This window comes from Perca fluviatilis, chromosome 20 (genome assembly GCF_010015445.1).
Source record: "Perca fluviatilis chromosome 20, GENO_Pfluv_1.0, whole genome shotgun sequence".
Taxonomy (NCBI): Eukaryota; Metazoa; Chordata; class Actinopteri; order Perciformes; family Percidae; genus Perca; species Perca fluviatilis.
This window is the reverse complement of record NC_053131.1, coordinates 33,050,232-33,077,626: the sequence shown is the minus strand read 5'-3', so window position 1 is coordinate 33,077,626 and position 27,395 is coordinate 33,050,232. Positions and strand designations below refer to the sequence as shown.

At 41.8% G+C, this 27,395-nt stretch overlaps 1 protein-coding gene across 1 annotated transcript in view; it reads left to right on the top strand.

The window, feature by feature from the left end:
• The window catches only part of prkd1 (protein kinase D1), an 83,962-nt gene that overhangs the window by 693 nt on the left and 55,874 nt on the right, over window positions 1–27,395 (top strand). The window contains exon 2 of the mRNA XM_039785450.1: window positions 25,723–25,861. Within this exon, the coding sequence (XP_039641384.1) occupies window positions 25,747–25,861 (115 nt within the window). The 5' untranslated portion in view covers window positions 25,723–25,746. The remainder of the gene's footprint in view (window positions 1–25,722; window positions 25,862–27,395) is intronic.

Below are 27,395 nucleotides of genomic sequence, written 5' to 3'. Positions count from 1 at the left end.
TCCTTCTTTCTCCTCTGTCTGTCTGTCTCTGTCTCTGTCTCTGTCTCTCTCTCCTCTCTCTCTCTCCCCCTCTCCTCTCTCCTCTCTCGCTCTCCTCTCTCTTTCTTTCTCTCTCTCTGTCTCTCTCTCCTCTCCTCTCCTCTCCTCTCCTCTCCTCCCTCTCTCTCTCCTCCTGTTTTCGACATTTTTATAAATAAAGTTTTTTTTTTAAACAAGGTAACCCAGAGAAAAGCAAACATGGCTTTTTTCCGTCAAAATATATTTTTCGAAAAATATTCAGACTTTAATTCATAGATAAAAGAGGCAGCAGTTTGGATCTTGTCTTCAGTATCAAAGTAACCAGTGATAGTTAGAGGGAGGGAAGCTCCATTCACACCAGCTACGTGCACCATTGTTATTTTTCAAGCCGTTAACATAATTTGGGAAAACACTTTTTAACTATCTTTATTTTTTTTTTGTCACGTTTTTGACGGTTTTAGTGCTTTTTGACATCCTGTTTTCTATCTAATTGTTCTGCAACTGTCAGAGAGAAATTTTAGACCAATCAGATCCTCTTCAACTGTCTGAGAGAAAGTTTAGACCAATCAGATCCTCTTCAACAGTTTGAGAGAAAGTTTAGACCAATCAGATCCTCTTCAACTGTCTGAGAGAAAGTTTAGACCAATCAGATCCTCTTCAACTGTCTGAGAGAAAGTTTAGACCAATCAGATCCTCTTCAACTGTCTTGAGAGAAAGTGTAGACCAGTCAGATCCTCTTCAACTGTCTTGAGAGAAAGTTTAGACCAATCAGATCCTCTTCAACTGTCTGAGAGAAAGTTTAGACCAATCAGATCCTCTTCAACTGTCTGAGAGAAAGTTTAGACCAATCAGATCCTATTCAACAGTTTGAGAGAAAGTGTAGACCAATCAGATCCTCTTCAACTGTGTGAGAGAAAGTTTAGACCAATCAGATCCTCTTCAACTGTCTGAGAGAAAGTGTAGACCAATCAGATCCTCTTCAACTGTCTGAGAGAAAGTGTAGACCAATCAGATCCTCTTCAACTGTGTGAGAGAAAGTGTAGACCAATCAGATCCTCTTTAACTGTCTGAGAGAAAGTGTAGACCAATCAGATCCTCTTCAACTGTGTGAGCAGTATACCCACTAAGAAAGCTCCAGGATTTCCATTTAAAAATGTGCTATGATACACAAAAACATAGTTTTTTTGACAGAACTTTCACTTCAGATATTTGTATTCACAAATATGGGGTCGAATAATGTGACAGCAAACTAAACTGTAAATTGGCACAACTGATGGCCGAGCGCACAACTGATGGCCGAGCACACAGCTGATGGCTAAAGCACACAGCTGATGGCTAAAGCACACAGCTGATGGCTAAAGCACACAGCTGATGGCTAAAGCACACAGCTGATGGCCGAGCGCACAGCTGATGGCCGAGCACACAGCTGATGGCTAAAGCACACAGCTGATGGCTAAAGCACACAGCTGATGGCCGAGCGCACAGCTGATGGCCGAGCGCACAGCTGATGCCAATTCTCCGCCCCCTCGTCAAAGCCAGGTGACTATGGATGACTTCAGACAGAAGATAAGATAGATAAAAATGTGCGATGACATTAATGCGATTTTAATCGTTTGACAGCAAGTTTATATATATATATATATATATATATATATAACGGACAGCGTGGGTGGTTGCTGCGAACTGTCTGGTCTTTCATACTGAGTGCAACTAACCATGCAGAAACATGCAGAGAGACTCAGGTCCCTGATGTGACAGCCCTCTTTCTGCTTTATATTCCATTATATATTTTGAATGTCATCTGTGTTTTCCGTCTCATAGGCTAAATAAAGGTATTCCCACCATAAATTGGTGCATAAAAGTGTATCCGAATGCAGGAAATGAACGTTCTTTTTGGCCTAGCAAACTTTGTAGTTTTTTCACATGCTGTTTCAACAACTAGTAACGTTAGAACAACTACAACACCACACCGGATCTAGCTAGACCGGAAACACAACAACAGGCACGTCGCACGCGCTTGTTTGGGCTCGCGTGCCGGCCAAAAAGTAGCAGGCTAACGGTGCGGTTTGAGTGGATGGCGAGCGCGAGACGCCGAAATGGACGCCATTAAGATTCTGAATGGAAAGTTTACTTTTAAAAAGTTGCCAAATGGTTCCATTGACAAGACCAAAGTGATCTGTGTGTGTTTTGTGGTTGTGAACTGAGCTATCATCGCAGCACGTCCAGTCTGAAATACCAGCTGATGACCGAGCGTACAGCTGATGGCCGAGCACACAGCTGATGACCGAGCGCACAGCTGATGGCTGAGCGCACAGCTGATAGCCGAGCACACAGCTGATGGCCGAGCACACAGCTGATGGCCCAGCACACAGCTGATGACCGAGCGCACAGCTGATGGCCGACCACACAGCTGATGGCCGAGCGCACAACTGATGGCTAAAGCACACAGCTGATGGCTAAAGCACACAGCTGATGGCCGAGCGCACAGCTGATGGCCGAGCGCACAGCTGATAGCCAAGCACACAGCTGATGACCGAGCGCACAGCTGATGGCCGACCACACAGCTGATGGCCGAGCGCACAACTGATGGCTAAAGCACACAGCTGATGGCTAAAGCACACAGCTGATGGCCGAGCGCACAGCTGATGGCTAAAGCACACAGCTGATGGCTAAAGCACACAACTGATGGCTAAAGCACACAACTGATGGCTAAAGCACACAGCTGATGGCCGAGCGCACAACTGATGGCTAAAGCACACAGCTGATGGCTAAAGCACACAGCTGATGGCCGAGCGCACAGCTGATGGCTAAAGCACACAGCTGATGGCTAAAGCACACAACTGATGGCTAAAGCACACAACTGATGGCGCAAAAGCACAGCTGATGGCCGAGCGCCGATGGCGCCAAGCACACAGCTGATGGCTAAAGCACACAGCTGATGGCCGAGCGCACAGCTGATGACCGAGCGCACAGCTGATGGCCGAGCGCACAGCTGATGGCCGAGCGCACAGCTGATGGCCGAGCACACAGCTGATGGCCGAGCGCACAGCTGATGGCCGAGCACACAGCTGATGGCCGAGCGCACAACTGATGGCTAAAGCACACAGCTGATGGCTAAAGCACACAGCTGATGGCCGAGCGCACAGCTGATGCCAATTCTCCGCCCCCTCGTCAAAGCCAGGTGACTATGGATGACTTCAGACAGAAGATAAGATAGATAAAAATGTGCGATGACATTAATGCGATTTTAATCGTTTGACAGCAAGTTTATATATATATATATATATATATATATATATATATATATAAATATATATAGGCATATATATATAACGGACAGCGTGGGTGGTTGCTGCGAACTGTCTGGTCTTTCATACTGAGTGCAGTCAAAGCGGCTTTAAGAAGGGACATCTTCTCTCCTGTAGCCAATCACTGATGTTGCAAAATCTTGGAGCGTGGTCGTGCACGTCTGAATGTTGGTAACTATGCGCCCACTGCACGCGCTGCGCTTTCAATTCAAATACATCTGTATGAGTCTTCATGTACAGACCACACAGTCAAACATCTGTATGATTCTTCATGTAGAGACCACACAGAGTCAAACATCTGTAGGATTCTTCATGTACAGACCACAGAGTCAAACATCTGTATGATTCTTCATGTACAGACCACACAGTCAAACATCTGTATGATTCTTCATGTACAGACCACACAGTCAAACATCTGTATGATTCTTCATGTACAGACCACAGAGTCAAACATCTGTATGAGTCTTCATGTACAGACCACAGAGTCAAACATCTGTATGATTCTTCATGTACAGACTACAGAGAGTCAAACATCTGTATGATTCTTCATGTACAGACCACAGAGAGTCAAACATCTGTATGATTCTTCATGTACAGACCACAGAGTCAAACATCTGTATGATTCTTCATGTACAGACCACAGAGAGTCAAACATCTGTATGATTCTTCATGTACAGACCACAGAGTCAAACATCTGTATGATTCTTCATGTACAGACCACAGAGTCAAACATCTGTATGATTCTTCATGTACAGAGCACAGAGTCAAACATCTGTATGATTCTTCATGTACAGACCACAGAGAGTCAAACATCTGTATGATTCTTCATGTACAGACCACACAGTCAAACATCTGTATGATTCTTCATGTACAGACCACAGAGTCAAACATCTGTATGATTCTACATGTACAGACCACAGAGAGTCAAACATCTGTATGATTCTTCATGTACAGACCACAGAGTCAAACATCTGTATGATTCTTCATGTACAGACCACAGAGAGTCAAACATCTGTATGATTCTTCATGTACAGACCACACAGTCAAACATCTGTATGATTCTTCATGTACAGACCACAGAGTCAAACATCTGTATGAGTCTTCATGTACAGACCACAGAGTCAAACATCTGTATGATTCTTCATGTACAGACCACAGAGTCAAACATCTGTATGAGTCTTCATGTACAGACCACAGAGTCAAACATCTGTATGATTCTTCATGTACAGACCACAGAGAGTCAAACATCTGTATGATTCTACATGTACAGACCACAGAGTCAAACATCTGTATGATTCTTCATGTACAGACCACAGAGTCAAACATCTGTATGATTCTTCATGTACAGACCACAGAGTCAAACATCTGTATGATTCTACATGTACTCATGAGTTTTTTTGTGATTGTTGGGGGCAAAAATCCTTGATTATGCGGAACGTTTTCTTAAAAAATGCGATGGAATATGCGGGATATTTATGCAATTTTATGCGATGAAATTGCGGGAACTTGCAAAAATTGCAGTTTGATGAAAAAGAGAAAAAAACAGCGAAAACTACAAAGTGAAAAGAAAAACAGAAAGAAAAATAAATTTAAAGTGAACTTAAATCATTTGGGCAGTTTCAACCAAATCGTCCCAGTAACACACCTTAAGAACTATGGTTTGTGTGTGTGTTTCCATCTCAGGATCAGTGAAGATTCTGCAAATTCAGCCAATAATGGATTTGTAAAGTGATACGTTTTGTTTTGAGACATAATTTTGTAACACAACGAGACATCACAGAGTCACCTTGTTGGTCTTCTAAATGTGCTGCTGGCAACAGCGCGACGCTCGACTCGACGTTGGAAAGGAAACTTGTAATGTGTGGGCTTTTGTTTTCATTTTATATTCTTCTAGCTATTTTTATCTTTATTATAATTGTGTATCGAAAATAACAGACACGGCAGGGGGGGGGAAGAAGTCATGTTTTGGGCTCGTTTTGTCGGTTTGTGAGTTTTGTCAGTCGGCAGGCTTGCAGAAATAGTACTGGCCTGATTGTGGTGGCAAATTTTATTTTATTAATTTCGTTTAATGATTGTTTTATAACGCCACAAGATTTAGCTTCTTCATGTGTAGATTCAAAAGGCTCCAAGTGAAATAGTTGGCAACCGTTTACTTTCAGCCTAGTAGAGTTATTTAGTTTTACTAGCCTGAACCTTCTCACATTGTTGTGTTTTGCTTAGATAGAAGTGGAGAAGGCCGATGACTGTTTACGACAGTGAGAACTTCGTAGGTTTCTGTCTCCTGAGATAAAACTGTTGTTTAGGCTAATGAAAAGAACAGGAGCAAAGGGGAAGGTGATCAACTATGAGCATGCTAGAAGATACATTAGAGGGGTGGCTTAACAGAGGTTTTCACTATATGATGTGTGGATGTTTAGACTTTAGGTTAGAAAGACATTTTCAGACATGCTGCGGTACTTGTGAAACTGTATTTTCTCCATTTGCAAATGTAAATAAATACTCAAAGACCAAACTTTGGTTTAATTCTCAAACAGTTGTTATTCGTTATTCATTTTGATCATTGATATTTCTAAACGCTGCTGCTTTCAAGGAAAACTTCCACCACATTTTGGCGTTGTCCGGCAGGATGGATGATTAAACTTGGTGGAAGTTTGCAGCATGGGCCAAGGAAGAACACACATCAAAAGTAACCGGATGATTTTAACCCAAACTACCATCTTTTTCTAAACTTAACTAAGTAGTTTTAGTACTAGTAGTTTTAGTACTTAACTAAGTAGTTTTAGTACTAGTAGTTTTAGTACTTAACTAAGTAGTTTTAGTGCCTAAACCTAACCAAACTGTAACCGTTTCACAACGTTTAACGACGTGTTTAAAAACTGCGACTGACAAACAAAGGACTTTCACCCAGGAGACCGGGGGTTCGTGTCCCATTTAAGAAAACAAGGAGGGAGTTTTTTTCACTTTATAGAACAAACGGAGCTACTTCACGTTCTGCGTCACGTGCGTAACTTTCAGGAAGTGAAGTAACGTCTGATTTTAAGCCAAACCTCTATATTTTGGGAGGAGGTCAGGGAGGATGTTTGGCTCCTAAAACGCAGGGCTTTCAAGCCGGGAAACTGGTGTTCATGTCCTGAAGAAGTTAAGGAGAAAACACAAGACTTTCACCCAGGAAACAGGTGTTCATGTCCTGAAGAAGTTAAGGAGAAAACACAAGACTTTCACCCAGGAAACAGGTGTTCATGTCCTGAAGAAGTTAAGGAGAAAACACAAGACTTTCACCCAGGAAACAGGTGTTCATGTCCTGAAGAAGTTAAGGAGAAAACACAATACTTTCACCCAGGAAACAGGTGTTCATGTCCTGAAGAAGTTAAGGAGAAAACACAAGACTTTCACCCAGGAAACAGGTGTTCATGTCCTGAAGAAGTTAAGGATAAAACACAAGAATGGTCTGTTAAAATAACAATGAAATTCTGCGTTATTGACTTCAGACCAGTTTTTTGTTGGTCAATGGCGTGATGACTTCCCACTGCTTCAACATAGCAATATGCACCTGAACACACCTCCCTGTAAGCCCAGCACGCCCAGAATGCACCTGAACACACCTCCCTGTAAGACCAGCACGCCCAGAGTGCACCTGAACACACCTCCCTGTAAGACCAGCACGCCCAGAGTGCACCTGAACACACCTCCCTGTAAGACCAGCACGCCCAGAATGCACCTGAACACACCTCCCTGTAAGACCAGCACGCCCAGAATGCACCTGAACACACCTCTCTGTAAGACCAGCACGCCCAGAATGCACCTGAACACACCTCCCTGTAAGCCCAGCACGCCCAGAATGCACCTGAACACACCTCTCTGTAAGACCAGCACGCCCAGATTGCACCTGAACACACCTCCCTGTGAGACCAGCACGCCCAGAATGCACCTGAACACACCTCCCTGTAAGACCAGCACGCCCAGAGTGCACCTGAACACACCTCCCTGTGAGACCAGCACGCCCAGAATGCACCTGAACACACCTCCCTGTAAGACCAGCAAGCCCATGGGGCCACAGATGGGTGCAGGTGCATTTGCTATTTAAACGGCGTGGGTGCTGGACGGGAAACTGACAACTGCGTCTGTCTTAAACTAGCAAAGACACTTGGGTCGGGCTTTGCACCGCGCTGCGACGGGTGCAGGATAGGGGCCCGAGATGTATTTGCAAAGAACATACCATTTCTCTGAAGGCTTGCAGTGTGTTTAGCTGTATTTTTCCTGCATGTGTTCAGTATGTGAGCCTGGAAACCAGCGATCTGCTCCAGTGTTAGTCAGCGCCGTGACTCACTCTCAGGCTACCGTCACTTCTCGTTTGGAATAAAAAGATGAATAATGCCTTTGTTCGCTCGCTCTGCAGGGGTTTCTCTGTTTTTCTGGCTTTTGCTTTATGAACTGAAGCGGTTGCCAAACGTTCACAATCAAACACTGACAAGACCGTGTTAGTGTCCTTATGAATGTGATAGATGCAGAGGAAATATTTATCTCGAAACCAAATCTGACATCAAACCACTCGCTATATATATATATATGTCAATATCTTTAGAAAGATTATCCTTTATTGATTTATCTGCTTCATAATGACTTTTTATTCTGTTTATTTTGTTTGTATGAAGGTTGAATTGCACTGTGATTAGAAAAGATTTCAGATGGGATTTTGGGTTGTGGTCAAATTGGGATGGGATCTGGACTATATTGGGATGGGGATCTGGACTGTATTGGGATGGGATCTGGACTATATTGGGATGGGGATCTGGACTGTATTGGGATGGGATCTGGGCTTTATTGGGATGAGATCTGGACTTTATTAGGATGGGATCTGGGCTTTATTGGGATGGGATCTGGGCTTTATTAGGATGGGATCTGGACTTTATTGGGATGGGATCTAGGCTTTATTGGGATGGGATCTGGGCTTTATTAGGATGGGATCTGGGCTTTATTAGGATGGGATCTGGGCTTTATTAGGATGGGATCTAGGATTTATTGGGATGGGATCTGGGCTTTATTAGGATGGGATCTGGACTTTATTAGGATGGGATCTGGGCTTTATTAGGATGGGGATCTGGACTTTATTAGGGTGGGATCTGGGCTTTATTAGGATGGGATCTGGGCTTTATTAGGGTGGGATCTGGGCTTTATTAGGATGGGATCTGGGCTTTATTAGGATGGGATCTGGGCTTTATTAGGATGGGATCTGGTCTTTATTAGGATGGGGATCTTGAGTTTTTTGGGATAAGATCTGGACTATATTGGGATGGGGATCTGGACTTTATTGGGATGGGGATCTGGAGTTTTTTTAGGATGGAATCAGGCTTTATTAGGATGGGGATCTGGGCTTTATTGGGATGGGGATCTGGAGTTTTTTTAGGATGGAATCAGGCTTTATTAGGATGGGGATCTGGGCTTTATTGGGATGGGAATCGGGACTTTATTGGGATGGGAATCAGGCTTTATTAGGATGGGGATCTGGACTTTATTACGATGGAATCAGGCTTTATTAGGATGGGGATCTGGACTTTATTACGATGGAATCAGGCTTTATTAGGATGGGGATCTGGACTTTATTAGGATGGGATCTGGACTTTATTGGAATGGAATCAGGCTTTATTAGGATTGAGATCTGGACTTTATTGGAATGGAATCAGGCTTTATTAGGATGGGGATCTGGACTTTATTAGGATGGGATCTGGACTTTATTGGAATGGAATCAGGCTTTATTAGGATGGGGATCTGGACTTTATTAGGGTGGGATCTGGACTTTATTGGGATGGAATCAGGCTTTATTAGGATTGGGATCTGGACTTTATTGGGATGGGGATCCAATGCAAAAGGCTTCGTATTTCAAAATTACATTACAAACTACAACCAAGTTGAATGACAGTTCAAACAAATAGCTTACTCAATCATTGTCTCTGTATGCTCATCATTGTGAGGCTTTGGAGTCGCTGGCAGACAGTTGGAGAATCACTTTTTTCAATATTAAATTAAAAAGCTCTGGAGAATTTCTTTTGAAAATGGTGACTGCTTGGTGTGAATGAATACACACACACACACACACACACACACACACACACACATTCACAGCATGAGGTTTCCATTAACTCTGACTTACTAATCGTCTTATTTCAGGTGAAAATCACCTCATTTCCCCACGGTGAGACTTTTACACCTGAACGCAACTGAAACCTGAGAGCCTGGATGCTAACGGCTCGACACTGTGCTACACACACACACACACACACACACACACACACACACACACACACACCCGGAGAACACAAAAGAGAGCCGAGAAGGCGAAAAAACACAACACACACACACATACACACCTGTTTACACGTCACACCTGCATGACATGCAACAGTTAAAACTTCAAATAGCACAAAATGAACTGATTAACGACAAGATGTGTGCATGTGTGTGTGTGTGTGTGTTTGTGAGAGTATGTGTGTGTGTGCGTGCGTGCGTGTGTGTGTGTGTGTTTGTGAGAGTATGTGTGTGTGCGTATGCGTGTGTATGCGTGCGTGTGTGTGCGGTGTGTGTGTGCGTGTGTGTGTGTGTGGGTAGTGTGTGGGTTTGTGAGAGTATGTGTGTGTATGCGTGTGTTGTGTGTGTGTTTGTGAGAGTATGTGTGTGTGCGTTGTGTGTGTGCGTGTGTGTGCGTGTGTGTGTGCGTGTGTGTATGTGTGCGTGTGTGTGTGTGTTTGTGAGAGTATGTGTGTGTGTGCGTGCGTGTGTGTGTGTGTTTGTGAGAGTATGTGTGTGTGTGTGTGTGTGTGTGTGCGTGTGTGTGTAGTGTGTGTAGTGTGTGTGCGTGTGTGTGAATGTGCGTGTGTGTGTGTTTTGTGGAGTTGTATTGTGTGCGTGTTGTGTGTGTGTTTGTGAGAGTATGTGTGTGTGTGTGCGTGCGTGTGTGTGTGTGGTGTGTGTGCGTGTGTGTAATGCGTGTGTGTGTGTGTGTGTGCGTGTGTGTATGTGTGCGTGTGTGTGTGTTTGTGAGAGTATGTGTGTGTGTGTGCGTGTGTGTGTGTGTTTGTGAGAGTATGTGTGTGTGTGCGTGCGTGGTGCGTGTGTGTGTGTGTGCGTGTGTGTATGTGTGCGTGTGTGTGTGTGTGTATGTGTGCGTGTGTGTATGTGTATGTGTGCGTGTGTGTATGTGTATGTGTATGTATGTAAACAGGTGTGTTCGAAATGGTTTTTTAGAATGTTCTCCTAAAATAGAGAATGTAGTTTTTGTATGTAAGTGACCGATGGAACAAAAATGATCTAAAACGTTCCCAGTTTGGTTAAGTTTAGACACCAAAACTACTGAGTGAAGTTGATAAAAAAGATGGAGGTTTGGGTTCAAATCAGACATTACTTCACTTCCTGAAGGTTACCACGTGAAGCAGAACGTGAAGTAGCACCGAACGACCTATGGGGTTGTTTTTTCTGAGGCGGAGCCTGCAACCGTTTCACAGCGTTACAGACATGTTTTTGGGACGTTTGTGTTAAAAAACTGTGACCGTTACATTCTCTGGTGTGGATAAAATGTCGTAGCCTCGTGAGAGCGTCCTGATCTGGCGAGCTCCAGTTTTCCACTCGCAGATCAGTCTGGCATCTTGAGATAAGAGAAAATTTGGAGCCGTTCGCCAAACGACCGACCAATCAGTGCTGGTTTAGGTGTGACGCAACGAGAAGCGTCTATCACCAACTATAGGTGGTGATAGACAGATGGTTTATCCAATCAGCTAACCAGTATTAGCGGTAGCCCTAATTCTGTTAGCTGCTCGCTAATGCTTTTTCCTCTTGGATCCTTCTTTTGGAGTATGGACCGGGAACCTGAAATGGGGCCTTTTATTCCTAAATCCTCGTTACACAAACGGCAAATGTCCTTTACCAACATGCTGCTAGCTCGCTGAGCTAACGAGCTATGCTTTGCCTGCAGCAGCAGCACAGGGGTAGCCTGGCTTGTGGTTGTATTTTCATACGCTTCGTTGATCTGATTGGTTGATTTGGCCCCGTCTATCACCAACTATAGGTGGTGATAGATGACAGATGGTTTATCCAATCAGCTAACCAGGATTTTCACCCATTCCCAAAAGTTCTCTAACGGAAAGTTCCCAGATGGATATGCTGAGCAAATACGAAGCGATCCATCTGGCGGAGTCAGGTTAAAAATGCCAAAGCTAGTGGGGCGCTTATTTGAAATGCTCCTGTGGTTCGTAGTAAGGCCCAGATATACTGGCTTTTAACTACGCTTTACTGGACGTAAGATGTCTGCCACGCGTAGCCCTGCGTTCCTGTGGAGCGTAAGCCGTGTCTTCAGAAATTAACGCTATGCATCCGCAAGATGCAATTCAGCAGTGTGCTGAACGCTTTCATTGAGCGATATATATATATATATATATATATATATATATATATATATATATATATAACTTTATTTACAGACTCAAGGTCCAGATATAAAAGTACAAATAACATATTACAAACAGAAGGGTAGACTCAAACATAAAACATAAAAACACAAAAACATACAGACATACTGTCTATCACATAATACAAAACATACATACCTACACACATACACACATACACAGACACAAAGATAGTTATACACAATACTTAGAACATATGCAAATGCGTGTGCCAGTGTTTCCAGAGTTTGGAAGTAAATCTGGTATCACTAAGTGCAGGGTAAGTTAAGGCAGTTAAAATTGTATTCTTTGACTCTGTTAATCGGCACCTAAATTTGACATAAAATTCCTCAGCGCAGCATGAAAGGTGGGAACATTACTCGTCACAAACAAATGACTAGCACTGGTCCATCTTGGATACTTCAACAAAATTCTAATAGTCTATAATCTGATAGTTCATGAACTCGTTCATATTTTGGGTGAACGTGAACTGAACGTACCGTATCACCGCCTGATGAACGTTACCGTGAACTCCTTCATCCTGGTGTCTGTCGAACGCCACGCTCTCTCAGTTTAACTTCGTCCAATAGGGCGCCAGATTTCTACAGAGCCTTCCAGGCTGAAAACCAGGGCTAAAACACACCGTAAACAGGCCTTCATATGTAGCGGGAAAAAAACACCCAATCTGGCAACACCAGCCAACCAGTGTCTCACCGCCGCATGGGGTCATCCAATCAGAAAGCAGCGTGGAGGCTTCGTACGATCATTTAAACACGTTTTATGACGAGGTCGCTGAGGATGGAAACATCTGATATTTCTGGGCAAACTTTGCCTGCCGGCTTTCAGAAAGAAAATCTGCACTTTAGTCACATCCACAGCAAACCACAGACACACACACACAGAGAAACACACACACACACACACACACACACACACACACACAGAGAAACACACACACACACACACACACACACACACACACACACAGACACACACACACACACACACACACACACACACACACACACACACACACACACACACACACACACACACACAGACACACACACAGACAACACACACACACACAGACACACACAGAGAAACACACACACACACACACACACACACAGAGACACACACACACACACACACAGACACACACAGACACACACACACACACACACACACACACATCCACAGCAAATCTGAAACGGCTCGTTGAACTGATTGGATATGAAGATGAAATCTGACGCATAGTTTCAGTGTTAAAACTAATAAAATAATTGCTGTCTGTGGTTCTATATTTGGGCTGTGGCAATAATTTAGAAAAATAAATAGCTCGCAGCAACATATGGAAAAAAAAGAACTATGAACTAAGTTCATTTTTGGAACTGTGAACTTAGTTAAAAATGTTGAAGTATGAACTATGAACTGAACTGGTTCATTTTAAAATTTGTGAACTGAACTTTGAACTAGTTCATGTAGAAAGTCAATTTTCCCAACACTGTGCAATTCAGTACTTTGGGGCGGTATAACATCCGACAGGCAGGACAGCAGCATCATCGAGTCGTAATCACCGACTTATGTGGGCTAGACGCATTTTAAAACCAAGTGTAATGTAAACGGGGTCTAAAACCTCTTTAGTTCTTGTTGACTTACGAATTTATCAAAAGACTAAAATCTAAATCAGATGAAAATTGACGATAGACGAAAGAAATGTCTGTGGCTTCAGCTTTTTTGGAGATAAAGGACTTTTGTTCCCAGTAATGACCCAAACACTGTCCAGCACACACACACACACACACACACACACACACACACACACACACACACACACACACACACATGCACGCACAAGAACACACACACACACACACACACACACACACACATAACACACACACACACACACACACACACATGCACGCACAAGAACACACACACACACACACACACACACACACACACACACACACACACACACACACATACCTCTGACCCTTTGTAACAGTAATAATAACACTGTGTGTGCAGTGTTTTCTGTCGCTGGCGGTTTCTCCTTGTTGCCTGGCAACTGATGATGATTGCGGCTATGAAGTGTCCTTCTAAGGGCCATTATGAGATACACACACACACACACACACACACACACACACTGAATGAAGCAGAAGAGAACAGATGTGTGTGTGTGTGTTGTGTGTGTGTGTGTGTGTGTGTGTGTCATTGTTCTCTCTAACCCATCTCCACTTTTCGATCCATTCATGTCTCTTTATTCATCTCTCCATCTCTTTCTCGCCTTCTTGTTCTTCATTTCTTTCCTTTAAAATGTGTTGATATTTCACACTTTCCTTCTTCTCCTTCTTTGTCAACATGTTAAAGACTTAAACCAACAGAGAATGTATCCCCTAACTAGTATTGTGTGTGTATCACAGCCTGATGTATCATAAAACCACAACGTGTCACTGGCTGACATGTTCCTTCATTTTGAACACACACACACACACACACACAAACACACACACACAGACACACACACACACACACACACACACACACACACACACACACACACACACACACACACACACACACACACACACACACACACACACACAGAGAACAGAGACACACACACACACAGAGACACACACACACACACACACACACACACACACACGACCTTTCTGTTAAAGAGTAAGATCCTTTTTTTAAACATAAAAACATCTGCGAAATTGCATTCGCTAAACCCACCGGACTCCATGTAAATAATCAGTGATTTTAGCATCGTAAATTAGACTTCATTCAAAGTCGACAAGAAACAAAATAAAACTAATAAAAGCCGTTTTGGGTCGTCTTTCCACTTTTCCAACCATCACAACTCTAGTTTTGGTTGAAATAAACACACAGTTTACAGATTTACATGGAAATATGCTGGCTCTATACACGCTAAAAGTGCTGTTTTTTTAAATGGAGTCTGGTGGGTTTAGCGCCAGTGACTTCAGAGCTGTTTCTCGTTAAACAGAACAGTCTTAAAGAGGGTTTTAAAGGTCTATATCTGTAGGGATCCTTAACATAATGTTGTCAGACACTTAGAATAATAATCTGAGCCTGTCAAAACTGGCAAAAACAGCAACCAAATTGACAATGCACATTTGCCCTGTAGGGTTGCATTCCAGCCTGGTCTGTGGCAGCCGGTTACAGCGTTCACGCTCAATACTGGACCAGTTACAAAGATTGTTGTTCCCATCAGTCACTTAGACACAAAAACATAGGACAACAGGTTGAAAAAAAATGGTAGCTACCCTTTAAAAGGGAGTCAGAACACATTCAAACACATAATCTGTTCATGCACACACACATTGAAACCGACACACACACAGATATGTAACTGCATCTGCTGCTCACACCGTCAATGTCACCAAAATTGCGATGACACACATACACCTGGCATCACGCAGCATGTCCTGTCGTCATGGTGACAGCCCCCTCACATCCCCATTAGGTGTTCTGAGCGAGGAGTCGAGGATCTGTACACCATCATCTTCCCCTGGTTTTTGGATGATTTTCATGCTGAAAGCTGCAGTCGAATGATTCAGTTTTTGGTCATTTTGAAATGAGCAGCCTCCTCTTTAAGTAGACAGTTTGCATTAAGTGGGTCTAAAAGCCTGGCTGTGTTCCAAACTGTTCCCTCATTCACTCACTCACTCAAAAATCAGGGACATTATGAATTATACGGAATATAATCTTGATTTAAATCTGCAGATTTTGATCCAGCCCAGATATCCAGCCCAGTGACCTCCGAGCTGTTTCTGGTTAAACAGAAAGGTCTTAAAGAGGGTTTATAAAGGTCTATCTCTGTGGGGATCCATCCCATAATGTTGTCAGACACTTAGAATAATAAACTATAGGTTCAATGTGTGAAACGAGCTGTTTGAAACCGTTCCCTAGCACTGTTCGCCATTTTGCAGTAGTGTTTGAATTCTCCACAGTTAATTTTATTCACTATGTAGTCCATTATAAAATACCCACAATGCACCGGTAATGTCTCTGTGTCACGCTGGGTCCTCTTCCAATGGGAGAAGTGACGGTTTTGTCACTTTTTTGCACATTTTTCAATGTTTTTGTCACTTTTTTTTGCACTTTCTTCAATGGTTTTTTCACTTCTTTCCACGTTTCTGATGCTATTTTTCCTAACACCAACTTATTACCAATAGTTAGCTGAATGTTAGCTGAACGTTTGTTGAATGTTAGCTGAATGTTAGCTGTATGTTAGCTGAACGTCAGCTGATCGTTAGCTGAATGTTAGCTGAACGTTAGCTGAATGTTAGCTGAATGTTAGCTGAATGTTAGCTGTATGTTAGCTGAACGTCAGCTGATCGTTAGCTGAATGTTAGCTGAATGTTATCTGAACGTTAGCTGAATGTTAGATGAATGTTAGCTGTATTTTAGCTGAACGTCAGCTGAATGTTAGCTGAATGTTAGCTGAACGTTAGCTGAATGTTAGCTGAACGTGAGCTGAATGTTAGCTGAATGTTAGCTGTATGCTAGCTGAATGTTAGCTGAATGTTAGCTGAACGTTAGCTGAATGTTAGCTGAATGTTAGCTGTATGTTAGCTGAATGTTAGCTGAATGTTAGCTGATCGTTAGCTGAATGTTAGCTGAATGTCAGCTTCTCTGTGTTTGTTCCTGAGACAGAAACTCTTGGACAAAGCTAATTTTTCTCCTGATGTGTCTTCACCTGTTTTTGGATGATTTCCATTTGTAAAGCTGCAGTCGAATGATTCAGTTTCTTATTTACGTTGTCTTTAAAGTCTGATAACATTTTATGGTCAATCTGAAATAAGCAGCTTCCTCTTTTAGTAGACAGTTGGCTTTAGAAAAGAGGTTTTTGGCTGCAGTGACGACGAGTTTCTGCACTCACACAGTCAGTCACTGATGCTATAAATACATTAAGTGTGTCTAAAAGCCTGGCCTGGCTCCCTCATTCACTCACTCCCTATTTCCTGTGTAGTGTTTATTAAACAGTGAACTATTTAGAGAACGACCAAACGAGATTTCAGACACTCACTTAACCCTCATGTGGTCCTCGGGTCAAATTAGACCCGTTCTCAAAACTTCTACATCAGAAATATGGGTTTCTTTTTAACCAAATTACTCAAAAAATGAAGTCCAATTGCAAGTACTTGATTACTACTTTCACTGAATTGTGGGCATTCAATTTTATAGCATTTGAAAAAATGTATATGGTTTTCAAAACGTGACTCCACCAACATAAGTTCCTCTAATATTAGTCAAAATCATTCAATATTTCAAAATTAGGTATATTCTCCTATAAATGAGATTTATTGACCATGAATTCCAAAAAATACGTGTAAAACTATTGGTAATATGTTGGTGTTAGGAAAAATAGCATCAGAAACGTGGAAATAAAAGTGACAAAACCATTGAAGAAAGTGCAAAAAAAGTGTCAAAACCTTCTCCTATTGGAAGAGAAGCGTAGCAGCGGTGGACCCCACAAGACACAGAGACATTACCGTTGCATTGTGGGTATTTTATAATGGACTACATAGTGAATAAAATTAACCGTGGAGAATTCAAACACCACTACAAAATGGCGAACAGTGCTAGGGAACGGTTTAAAACACAGCTCGTTTCACACATTGAACCTATAGATTATTATTCTAAGTGTCTGACAACATTATGGGATGGATCCCTAAAGAGATAGACCTTTAAAAAACCTCTTTGAGACCTTTCTGTTTAACCAGAAACAGCTCTGAAGTCGCTAGGGCTAAACCCACCAGACTTCATTTAAAAAATCACTACTTTTAGCGTGTATAGAGACAACATATTTTCACATGTAAATCTGTAAACTGTGTGTTTATTTCAAACAAAACTAGAGTTGTGATGGTTGGAAAAGTGGAAATACATCCCAAAACGGCTTTTCATTGATTAATTTAGTTTCTGTCGACTTTGAATGAAGTGTGTTTTACCATGCTAAAATCACTGATTATTTACATGGAGTCTGGTGGGTTTTAGCAAATGCAATTTCAGCTGCACCGGCTTCAATAGACCTTTTTTTTTTTTCACAGCAGGCAGGCAGGAGAAGCACAGGTGGAGCTTATAACGTTAACGATGCCTCCGATCAAACAAAAGTGTCCCCACAGTCATCCAGCATTTCACAACAATAGCAAAGACTCAGAGCTGGCTGATCTGAGAGCAGTTTATCGTTAATGTTATTGATCACAGCTGTGCTTCTGCTGCAGGGGGAAAAAGAAAAGTATTTTATTCTGTATTTTACACTGAATATGTGCACCCACTGCAGCAAAGGGACAGTTTGGATGTTTCGAAATGAGGATGTTTGAGGTAATGTACTGCTTAATCCTCCTGTTGTCCTCGGGTCAGATTTGACCCATTTTTAAAAAAAGTTTCCATATCAGAAATTTGGGTTTCTTTCACTTTTAAAATCACTGAGGAGTCTGCTGGCCACATTTACGGTGGTGGGGGCTGATCTAACAGTAGGGGGGACAGTAAACATACAATTTCTGAAGAGCAATTTTTTAAGGGGACACAAATAATACAGCCACAATTATACTTGTAGAGGACATGTGTACACAGAGGAAAGCCTTAATACTATCATTAGTGTAACATGGAGACTGTACCATTATCCTTCTTTTCACTGTTTCTCTTGAGTCAATGAAAAAACTGACTTAATTGACCAAAATATTCTTCTTTAAAACCATGTATTTATTTTTTTAAGTTGTTTACAATCAAGCCACAAAAATACCTTTAAAACATAAGGACTTATTTTGAGAAAGTGTCCCCATATAGAAGAAATACAATGCTTTTGTACACTTGTTAAATTAGCTGATTGTAATGTAAATTAGTGAGCCGCTGGTAAAGCTCATCTGCTGACCCTGACAGCACACACCTCCAAAAATATGAACTAAGCTCAACACCTGACTGTCCCTGGTCTACCTGAGACTCCCCACCCGACTGTCCCTGGTCTCCCTGAGACTCCCCACCTGACTGTCCCTGGTCTCCCTGAGACTCCCCACCTGACTGTCCCTGGTCTCCCTGAGACTCTCCAGCTTACTGTCCCTGGTCTCCCCAGTTCTTTCTGTCTCTTTTACCTGTGACATAGTGACCTTAGTATTCCCATAAGCACCCATTCATATAAAGAGGTTACCAAAGTGTCTTGATATGAGGACTTATTGTACTTACTTGGCGTTTTGGTGCAGGCCTACTGAAAAAGGATCTTATGTCTGTTTTTTTATTCTTTGTCATTTTGTGTGGGCAACAACTGGCAGCGTGGTGGCTCAGTGGTTAGCACTTCTGCCTCACAGCAAGAAGGTTCTGGGTTTGAATCCAGGTTGTTCCTTTCTGCGGGGAGTTTGCATGTTCTCCCCATTCATTGGTTTTAGGTGTTTTATTCAATTTTATAGCATATAAAGAAAAATTGATAATAGAATGTTGAAAAAATGTCAAAATATTGACAGAAACTTCTAAAAAACAAAGTGACAAAAGTGTCAAAAGACGACAACAAATGTTGGAATTTCTTTTACATTTTGACCCAGAAAAACCAAAATTTGCAGGTCAGAGTAAGTGGGCGAAAGATGGAGGTATGTCCCTCTTTGGCTAATGTATTATAAAGGTGGAGGTATGTCCCTCTTTGGTTAATGAATTATAAAGATGGAGGTATGTCCCTCTTTGGTTAATGTATTATAAAGATGGAGGTATGTCCCTCTTTGGCTAATGTATTATAAAGGTGGAGGTATGTCCCTCTTTGGCTAATGTATTATAAAGGTGGAGGTATGTCCCTCTTTGACTAATGTATTATAAAGGTGGAGGTATGTCCCTCTTTGACTAATATATTATAAAGGTGAAGGTATGTCCCTCTTTAACTAATGTATTATAAAGATGGAGGTATGTCCCTCTTTGACTAATGTATTATAAAGGTGAAGGTATGTCCCTCTTTGACTAATGTATTATAAAGATGGAGGTATGTCCCTCTTTAACTAATGTATTATAAAGGTGGAGGTATGTCCCTCTTTGGTTAATGTATTATAAAGATGGAGGTATGTCCCTCTTTGACTAATGTATTATAAAGGTGGAGGTATGTCCCTCTTTGGTTAATGTATTATAAAGATGGAGGTATGTCCCTCTTTGGTTAATATATTATAAAGATGGAGGTATGTCCCTCTTTGGTTAATGTATTATAAAGATGGAGGTATGTCCCTCTTTGGTTAATGTATTATAAAGATGGAGGTATGTCCCTCTTTGACTAATGTATTATAAAGATGGAGGTATGTCTCTCTTTGGTTAATGTATTATAAAGATGGAGGTATGTCCCTCTTTGACTAATGTATTATAAAGATGGAGGTATGTCCCTCTTTGGTTAATGAATTATAAAGATGGAGGTATGTCCCTCTTTGACTAATGTATTATAAAGATGGAGGTATGTCCCTCTTTGGTTAATGTATTATAAAGATGGAGGTATGTCCCTCTTTGGTTAATGTATTATAAAAATGGAGGTATGTCCCTCTTTGACTAATGCATTATAAAGATGGAGGTATGTCCCTCTTTGACTAATGCATTATAAAGATGGAGGTATGTCCCTCTAATGTATTATAAAGATGGAGGTATGTCCCTCTTTGGTTAATGAATTATAAAGATGGAGGTATGTCCCTCTTTGGTTAATGTATTATAAAGATGGAAGTATGTCCCACTTTGGTTAATGTATTATAAAGATGGAGGTATGTCCCTCTAATGTATTATAAAGATGGATGTATGTCCCTCTTTGGTTAATGAATTATAAAGATGGAGGTATGTCCCTCTTTGGTTAATGTATTATAAAGATGGAGGTATGTCCCTCTTTGGTTAATGTATTATAAAGATGGAGGTATGTCCCTCTAATGTATTATAAAGATGGAGGTATGTCCCTCTTTGACTAATGTATTATAAAGATGGAGGTATGTCTCTCTTTGGTTAATGTATTATAAAGATGGAGGTATGTCCCTCTTTGGTTAATGTATTATAAAGATGGAGGTATGTCCCTCTAATGTATTATAAAGATGGAGGTATGTCCCTCTTTGGTTAATGTATTATAAAGATGGAGGTATGTCTCTCTTTGGTTAATGTATTATAAAGATGGAGGTATGTCTCTCTTTGGTTAATGTATTATAAAGATGGAGGTATGTCCCTCTTTGGTTAATGTATTATAAAGATGGAGGTATGTCCCTCTTTGGTTAATGTATTATAAAGATGGAGGTATGTCCCTCTTTGGTTAATGTATTATAAAGATGGAGGTATGTCCCTCTTTGGTTAATGTATTATAAAGATGGAGGTATGTCCCTCTTTGGTTAATGTATTATAAAGATGGAGGTATGCCCCTCTAATGTATTATAAAGATGGAGGTATGTCTCTCTTTGGTTAATGTATTATAAAGATGGAGGTATGTCCCTCTTTGGTTAATGTATTATAAAGATGGAGGTATGTCTCTCTTTGGTTAATGAATTATAAAGATGGAGGTATGTCCCTCTTTGGTTAATGTATTATAAAGATGGAGGTATGTCCCTATTTGACTAATGTATTATAAAGAAGGAGGTATGTCCCTCTGGTTAATTGATTCTGAATGTCAGATTCTACACTTAGGAGAATACTTGATTAGTTGGTGGAAGTAAATATACATGAATGAGCACATATTTGTGAAAGAACAAAGTTTTTTTTTTTTTGCTAAGAATCAACTCAAAACATTACACAATGTAGGTTTTACCTCTTCCAGGACATGAACTCTACCCCCCCTCCCCCCCCCCCTTGAAAGCTCTGTTTTTTCCTCCCTACAAGGATCTCTGTTATACAGCAGCAGTCAATGTGCTGCCTGCTGACAGTAATAAAGATGTGGCATACATACAAACTACCTACGGTGCTTTTCCCAAAAGATATGTACGAGTGCTTTGTGAGAACAGGCTGAATACCCAATACTCCAATACCCACAATGCCTTCCAAAAAGGGCTTGATATATGCTAAAGTACATTCAGTACAGGAAAAGTATTGAACCAAATTGAATAGAGAGAGAGAGAGATGGAGGACAAGGAGGAGAGGAATCAGCCTTGAGTTCCTGCTGCCATGACAACAAGACTAGCACTGCTGCTATGGAGACAGCACACACACACACACACACACACACACACACACACACACACACACACACACATATATATAAATATGTATCTGTGAAGTGTATTGTTCAGGATCTTATTGAGAGGCAGAGAGCGAGGTGAAGGCCTGATTCACAAAAGTGAAGAGTCTCCTCTTCATCGTGTTCAACAGCGTTTGATGCCTCCTCCTCTTCCTCCTCTTCCTCACATTCAATGTCCTTCTCCTCCTCCTCATCCTCCTATTCTTTCTTAATTCCCTCCTCTTTTGCTTCGTCTCCTGCAGCTCCTCTGGTTCATCTCAGCTGTAAAAACCTTTTTACATTTCTGTTTGTGTTCTGATTTAAACTAACTAATCGACAAAATGTTACTGAGCTTCAGACCGTGTGTGTGTGTGTGTGTGTGTGTGTGTGTGTGTGTGTATCTCATCATGTGTTCGTGTGTGTGCGTGCGCCACTGTGTGTGTGTCGTGTGTGTGTGTGTGTGTGTGCCAGTGTGTGTTTGTGTGTGTGTGCGTGCGCCACTGTGTGTGTGTCGTGTGTGTGTGTGTGTGGTCGATAGCAGTCTCAGCAGTGCTCTGCAGTTGGCCGATGTGTTGCTCGTTTAAGCGAGGCCTCATCGATCTTTGACATAACAGCGACCTGCACCTTTCACTTCCTGTGGTTCCACTTGTTGTGTGTGTGTGTGTGTGTGTGTGTGTGTGTGTGTGTGTGTGTGTGTGTGTGTGTGTGTGTGTGTGTGTGTGTGTGTGTGTGTGTGTGTGTGTGTGTGTGTGTGCGTGCTAATGATTGACCGATTAAATGTCGGATATTGGCTGCAGATGTGTTTTTAAAGTGACCTGCACGTCTTGTTTCGTCCGTCATGGAGGACAGACTGCTGTCAGCTTCAAGTCATGAATATAGTTTCAACTTTGACCCATTTTTATGGCAGAAAAAAGCATCAAAACTCAACATGAAACTGCAATACCATATAGGCTACTACATACTGTGTGTATGTGTGTGTGTGTGTGTGTGTGTGTTTACATATTTTACATACATCATGTAGTCATAACAGCTGGTCTTGTTTAATGGCAACTAACTTGAGTATTTTGACACCATGTATGTTACTATGATTCATTATACAACCTGAACAGCTGCTTTTTTTATATCATTAAATTCTATTTTAGTGAGCCAACAGAGTCCTGTACTTATTCTTAAATGCTGCAGTAGGGTGTCATCCCATGTCGACACATTTTATGATGAGTGCACACTTCAGCTATGTGCTACTTTCGGGCCTCAGATCTCAATGACAGACAACTCAGTCTGCCTGTGTGAGTGTTCTCTAAGCAAAGTCTCTATTCATAATCCTATCCACACTAATTAATATAAAAAAAAATATATATATATATATATAGTACAGGCCAAAGGTTTGGACACACCTTCTCATTCAATGCTTTTCCTTTTTATTTTCATGACTATTTACACTGTAGATTCTCACTGAAGGCATCAAAACTATGAATGAACACATATGGAATTATGTACTTAACAAAAAAGTGTGAAATAACTGAAAACATGTCTTATATTCTAGATTCTTCAAAGTAGCCACCCTTTGCTTTTTTATTAATAAGGGAAATAATTCCACTAATTAACCCTGACAAAGCACACCTGTGAAGTGAAAACCATTTCAGGTGACTACCTCATGAAGCTCATTGAGAGAACACCAAGGGTTTGCAGTGCTACCAAAAAAGCAAAGGGTGGCTACTTTGAAGAATCTAAAATATAAGACATGTTTTCAGTTATTTCACACTTTTTTGTTAAGTACATAATTCCATATGTGTTGATTCATAGTTTTGATGCCTTCAGTGAGAATCTACAATGTAAATAGTCATGAAAATGAAGAAACACATTGAATGAGAAGGTGTGTCCAAACTTTTGGCCTGTACTGTATGTATGTATGTATGTGTGTGTATATATATGTATGTATGCATTAGTGCTGTCAGTTTAACGCGTTATTAACTGCGTTAATGCAAACCCATTTTAACACCGTCAATTTTTTTATCGCGAGATTAACGTTCTTTTTGGCCTAGCAAACTTTGTAGTTTTTTCACATGCTGTTTCAACAACTAGTAACGTTAGAACAACTACAACACCACACCGGATCTAGCTAGACCGGAAACACAACAACAGGCACGTCGCACGCGCTTGTTTGGGCTCGCGAGCCGGCCAAAAAGTAGCAGGCTAAGGGTGCGGTTTGAGTGGATGGCGAGCGCGAGACGCCGAAATGGACGCCAATAAGATTCTGAATGGAAAGTTTACTTTTAAAAAGTTGCCAAATGGTTCCATTGACAAGACCAAAGTGATGTGTGTGTGTTTGGTCGTTGTGAACTGAGCTATCATCGCAGCACGTCCAGTCTGAAATACCACCTGATGACCGAGCGCACAGCTGATGGCCGAGCGCACAGCTGATGGCCGAGCGCACAGCTGATGGCCGAGTGCACAGCTGATGGCCGAGCTCACAGCTGATGGCCGAGTGCACAGCTGACGGCCGAGCGCACAGCTGATGGCCGAGCACACAGCTGATGGCCGAGCGCACAGCTGATGGCCGAGTGCACAGCTGATGGCCCAGCACACAGCTGATGGCCGAGCGCACAGCTGATGGCCCAGCGCACAGCTGATGGCCCAGCGCTGATGGCCCGAGCGCACAGCTGACGGCCGAGCGCACAGCTGACGGCCGAGCGCACAGCTGATGGCCGAGCGCACAGCTGATGGCCGAGCACACAGCTGATGGCCCAGCACACAGCTGATGACCAAATGACAGTAACTAGTAATCTATAATGTATTACATTTTGGAATTAACTTGCCCAACACTGTAGATTTCTCCTAAATTCACATGGTATATTATTTGTGACGTGATGTCTTTTACGACGAGACACTGGTGGTGTTTTAATGCTCTGGTCAATTCTTAGATTTCTGTCACTGTACGCTGGATTTCTCCTAAATTGACAGAGCTTTTTGAAGCTACATGAACCAATGGTTCAACAGGCTGGTTGATAACATGAACACGGTGGTTTGTAGATTTTCTCCTTTAGTGTTTTTAATATTAATTTATTCTGTCCATCAGCTCCTGATGATCATTTTAATGATTTATTCATCCTCTTATGAAGATTAAAGCTTGTTGATTATTTTTTGTTCTCTCTCTGTCTCTCTCTCTCTCTGTCTCTCTGTCTCTCTGTCTCTCTGTCTGTGTCTCTCTCTGTCTCTCTCTCTCTCTCTCTGGGTCTGTCTCTCTCTCTCTCTCTGTCTCTCTCTGTGTCGGTCTCTCTCTCTGTCTGTCTCTCTCTCTCTCTGTCTCTCTCTCTCTGTGTCGGTCTCTCTCTCTCTCTCTCTCTCTCTCTCTCTCTCTCTCTCTCTCTCTCATAGGTTCCCATTTTTTTCACGTTTATAATACAATAAGCACAGTTCCCAGATTAACCCTCATGTTGTCAAATCTGAGGTTTGGGGTCCGGGTTTCTTTTTAACCAAATTATTGAGATCTCCACTTTTGAGCATACCGAACACTTCATTTCCTGCATTCTGGTGAACTTTTCTGCAACAATTTGTGGTGCAAATGTCTTTATGTATAAAGCAACTTATAATAGACATTTGGGGTGGGTTGCACAGGCCAGTATTGATTTACCCCCCCCCCCCTGTAAATTACGCCTATGCCTGTAGCTGTTGGAAGAACTGACATAATCTGATTATAGTTGATGTCATTCTCTCTGGCTGTTGGGAGATAATCAGTCTCTCTGTCCTCTGTTCTCTGTTCTCTGTCTCTGTTGTCTGTCAGATTCCCGAGTGTGTTTTCTACGGGATGTATGAGAAGATCATGCTGTTTCGTCATGACCAGACGTCGGAGAACGTGCTGCAGCTGCTGCGCTCGGCCTCTCAGATCCAGGAGGGCGACCTGGTGGAGGCCGTGCTGTCGGGTAAGAGACACCGGACGGATGCTGACATCACAGCAGGGAGGGGCTTCAGATTGTTATTGTATATAGATGTATTCATAAATAATTACTTAGATAGAAGGGAACTTTATTTTTTTTCAACCTGGACCCTATTTTCTCATGTTTTTGTATGTAAGTGACTGATGGGAACAACAATCTTTGACATTGGTCTGGTATTAAGCGAGATCACTCCAATCGGCAACAGCAAAACAAGCTGTAATATAACATTTAACGTCAGTTTTTGCGTCCACTAAAAGTTGTGTTGTTGCCGCTGACAGACTCAGATTATTATTCTAAGTGTCTGACAACATTATGGAAAGGATCCCTACAGAGATAGACCTTTTAGTTAAAGAGTAAGATCCTTTTAGTTTAACATGAAACAGCCCCGAAATCACCATCACCAACTCCACCAGACTCCATGTAAATAATCAGGACTTTTAGCGTGTATAGAGCCAGCATATTTCCACCAGACTCCATGTAAATAATCAGGACTTTTAGCGTGTATAGAGCCAGCATATCTCCACCAGACTCCATGTAAATAATCAGGACTTTTAGCGTGTATAGAGCCAGCATATCTCCACCAGACTCCATGTAAATAATCAGGACTTTTAGCGTGTATAGAGCCAGCATATCTCCACATGTAAATGGGTGAATTAAGGGTTTATTTCAACCAAACCAGAGTGGTGATTGTTGGAACAGTGGAAAGATGAACCAAGACGGCTTTTGGTAGTTTTATTTAGTTTCTGTCCACTTTGAATGAAGTGTGTTTTACGATGATAAAAGTCCTGATTATCTACATGGAGTCTGGGGGAGTTTGGTGATGGTGATTTCGGGGCTGTTTCATGTTAAACTAAAAGGATATTACTCTTTAACTAAAAGGTCTATCTCTGTAGGGATCCATCCCATAATGTTGTCAGACACTTAAGAATAATCTGAGACTGTCAGCGGCAACAACAGAACTTTTAGTGGACGGAAACTGACAGTGCGCAATTGCCCGGTAACGTTACAATGCAGCTTGTTTCGCCTTGCTTAACACTGGACTTAATTCAGAGATTGTTGTTCCCTTCAGTCACTTAGACTCAAAAACATACTTGCTGAGATTGAAAATACCAAAGTTGCCCTTTCACAAAAACATCTGAGCCCTTCTTCCTGTTTCTGTGATTTGAAATGTGTGTTGGGTTTTGGTCTTTTCGTGGCATTCGTTGACAATAATAAAAAAAATACATAAATGTTGCTGACCGAAGAATAACAAGAACAGAGTGATGACAAGGTTTTCATTATGTGTTGATGAGTGTGTGAGTGTAAAACAGAGCAGGAGGTTACAGCAATGTGAGACATCTTCACACACTTTCATTCATCCAATGCGGTGAAGTCTGACCCGCTGAGCGTTTGACACCTTTACAGAATCGAATACTCGACTCCCTGCAGCTCAGCTTTAAAAAAAAAACACACCAAAACACAACTAACACTTTGCATCCAAAGCTGTTTGTGCTTTATTTTTTATTCCCTTTATTAATAG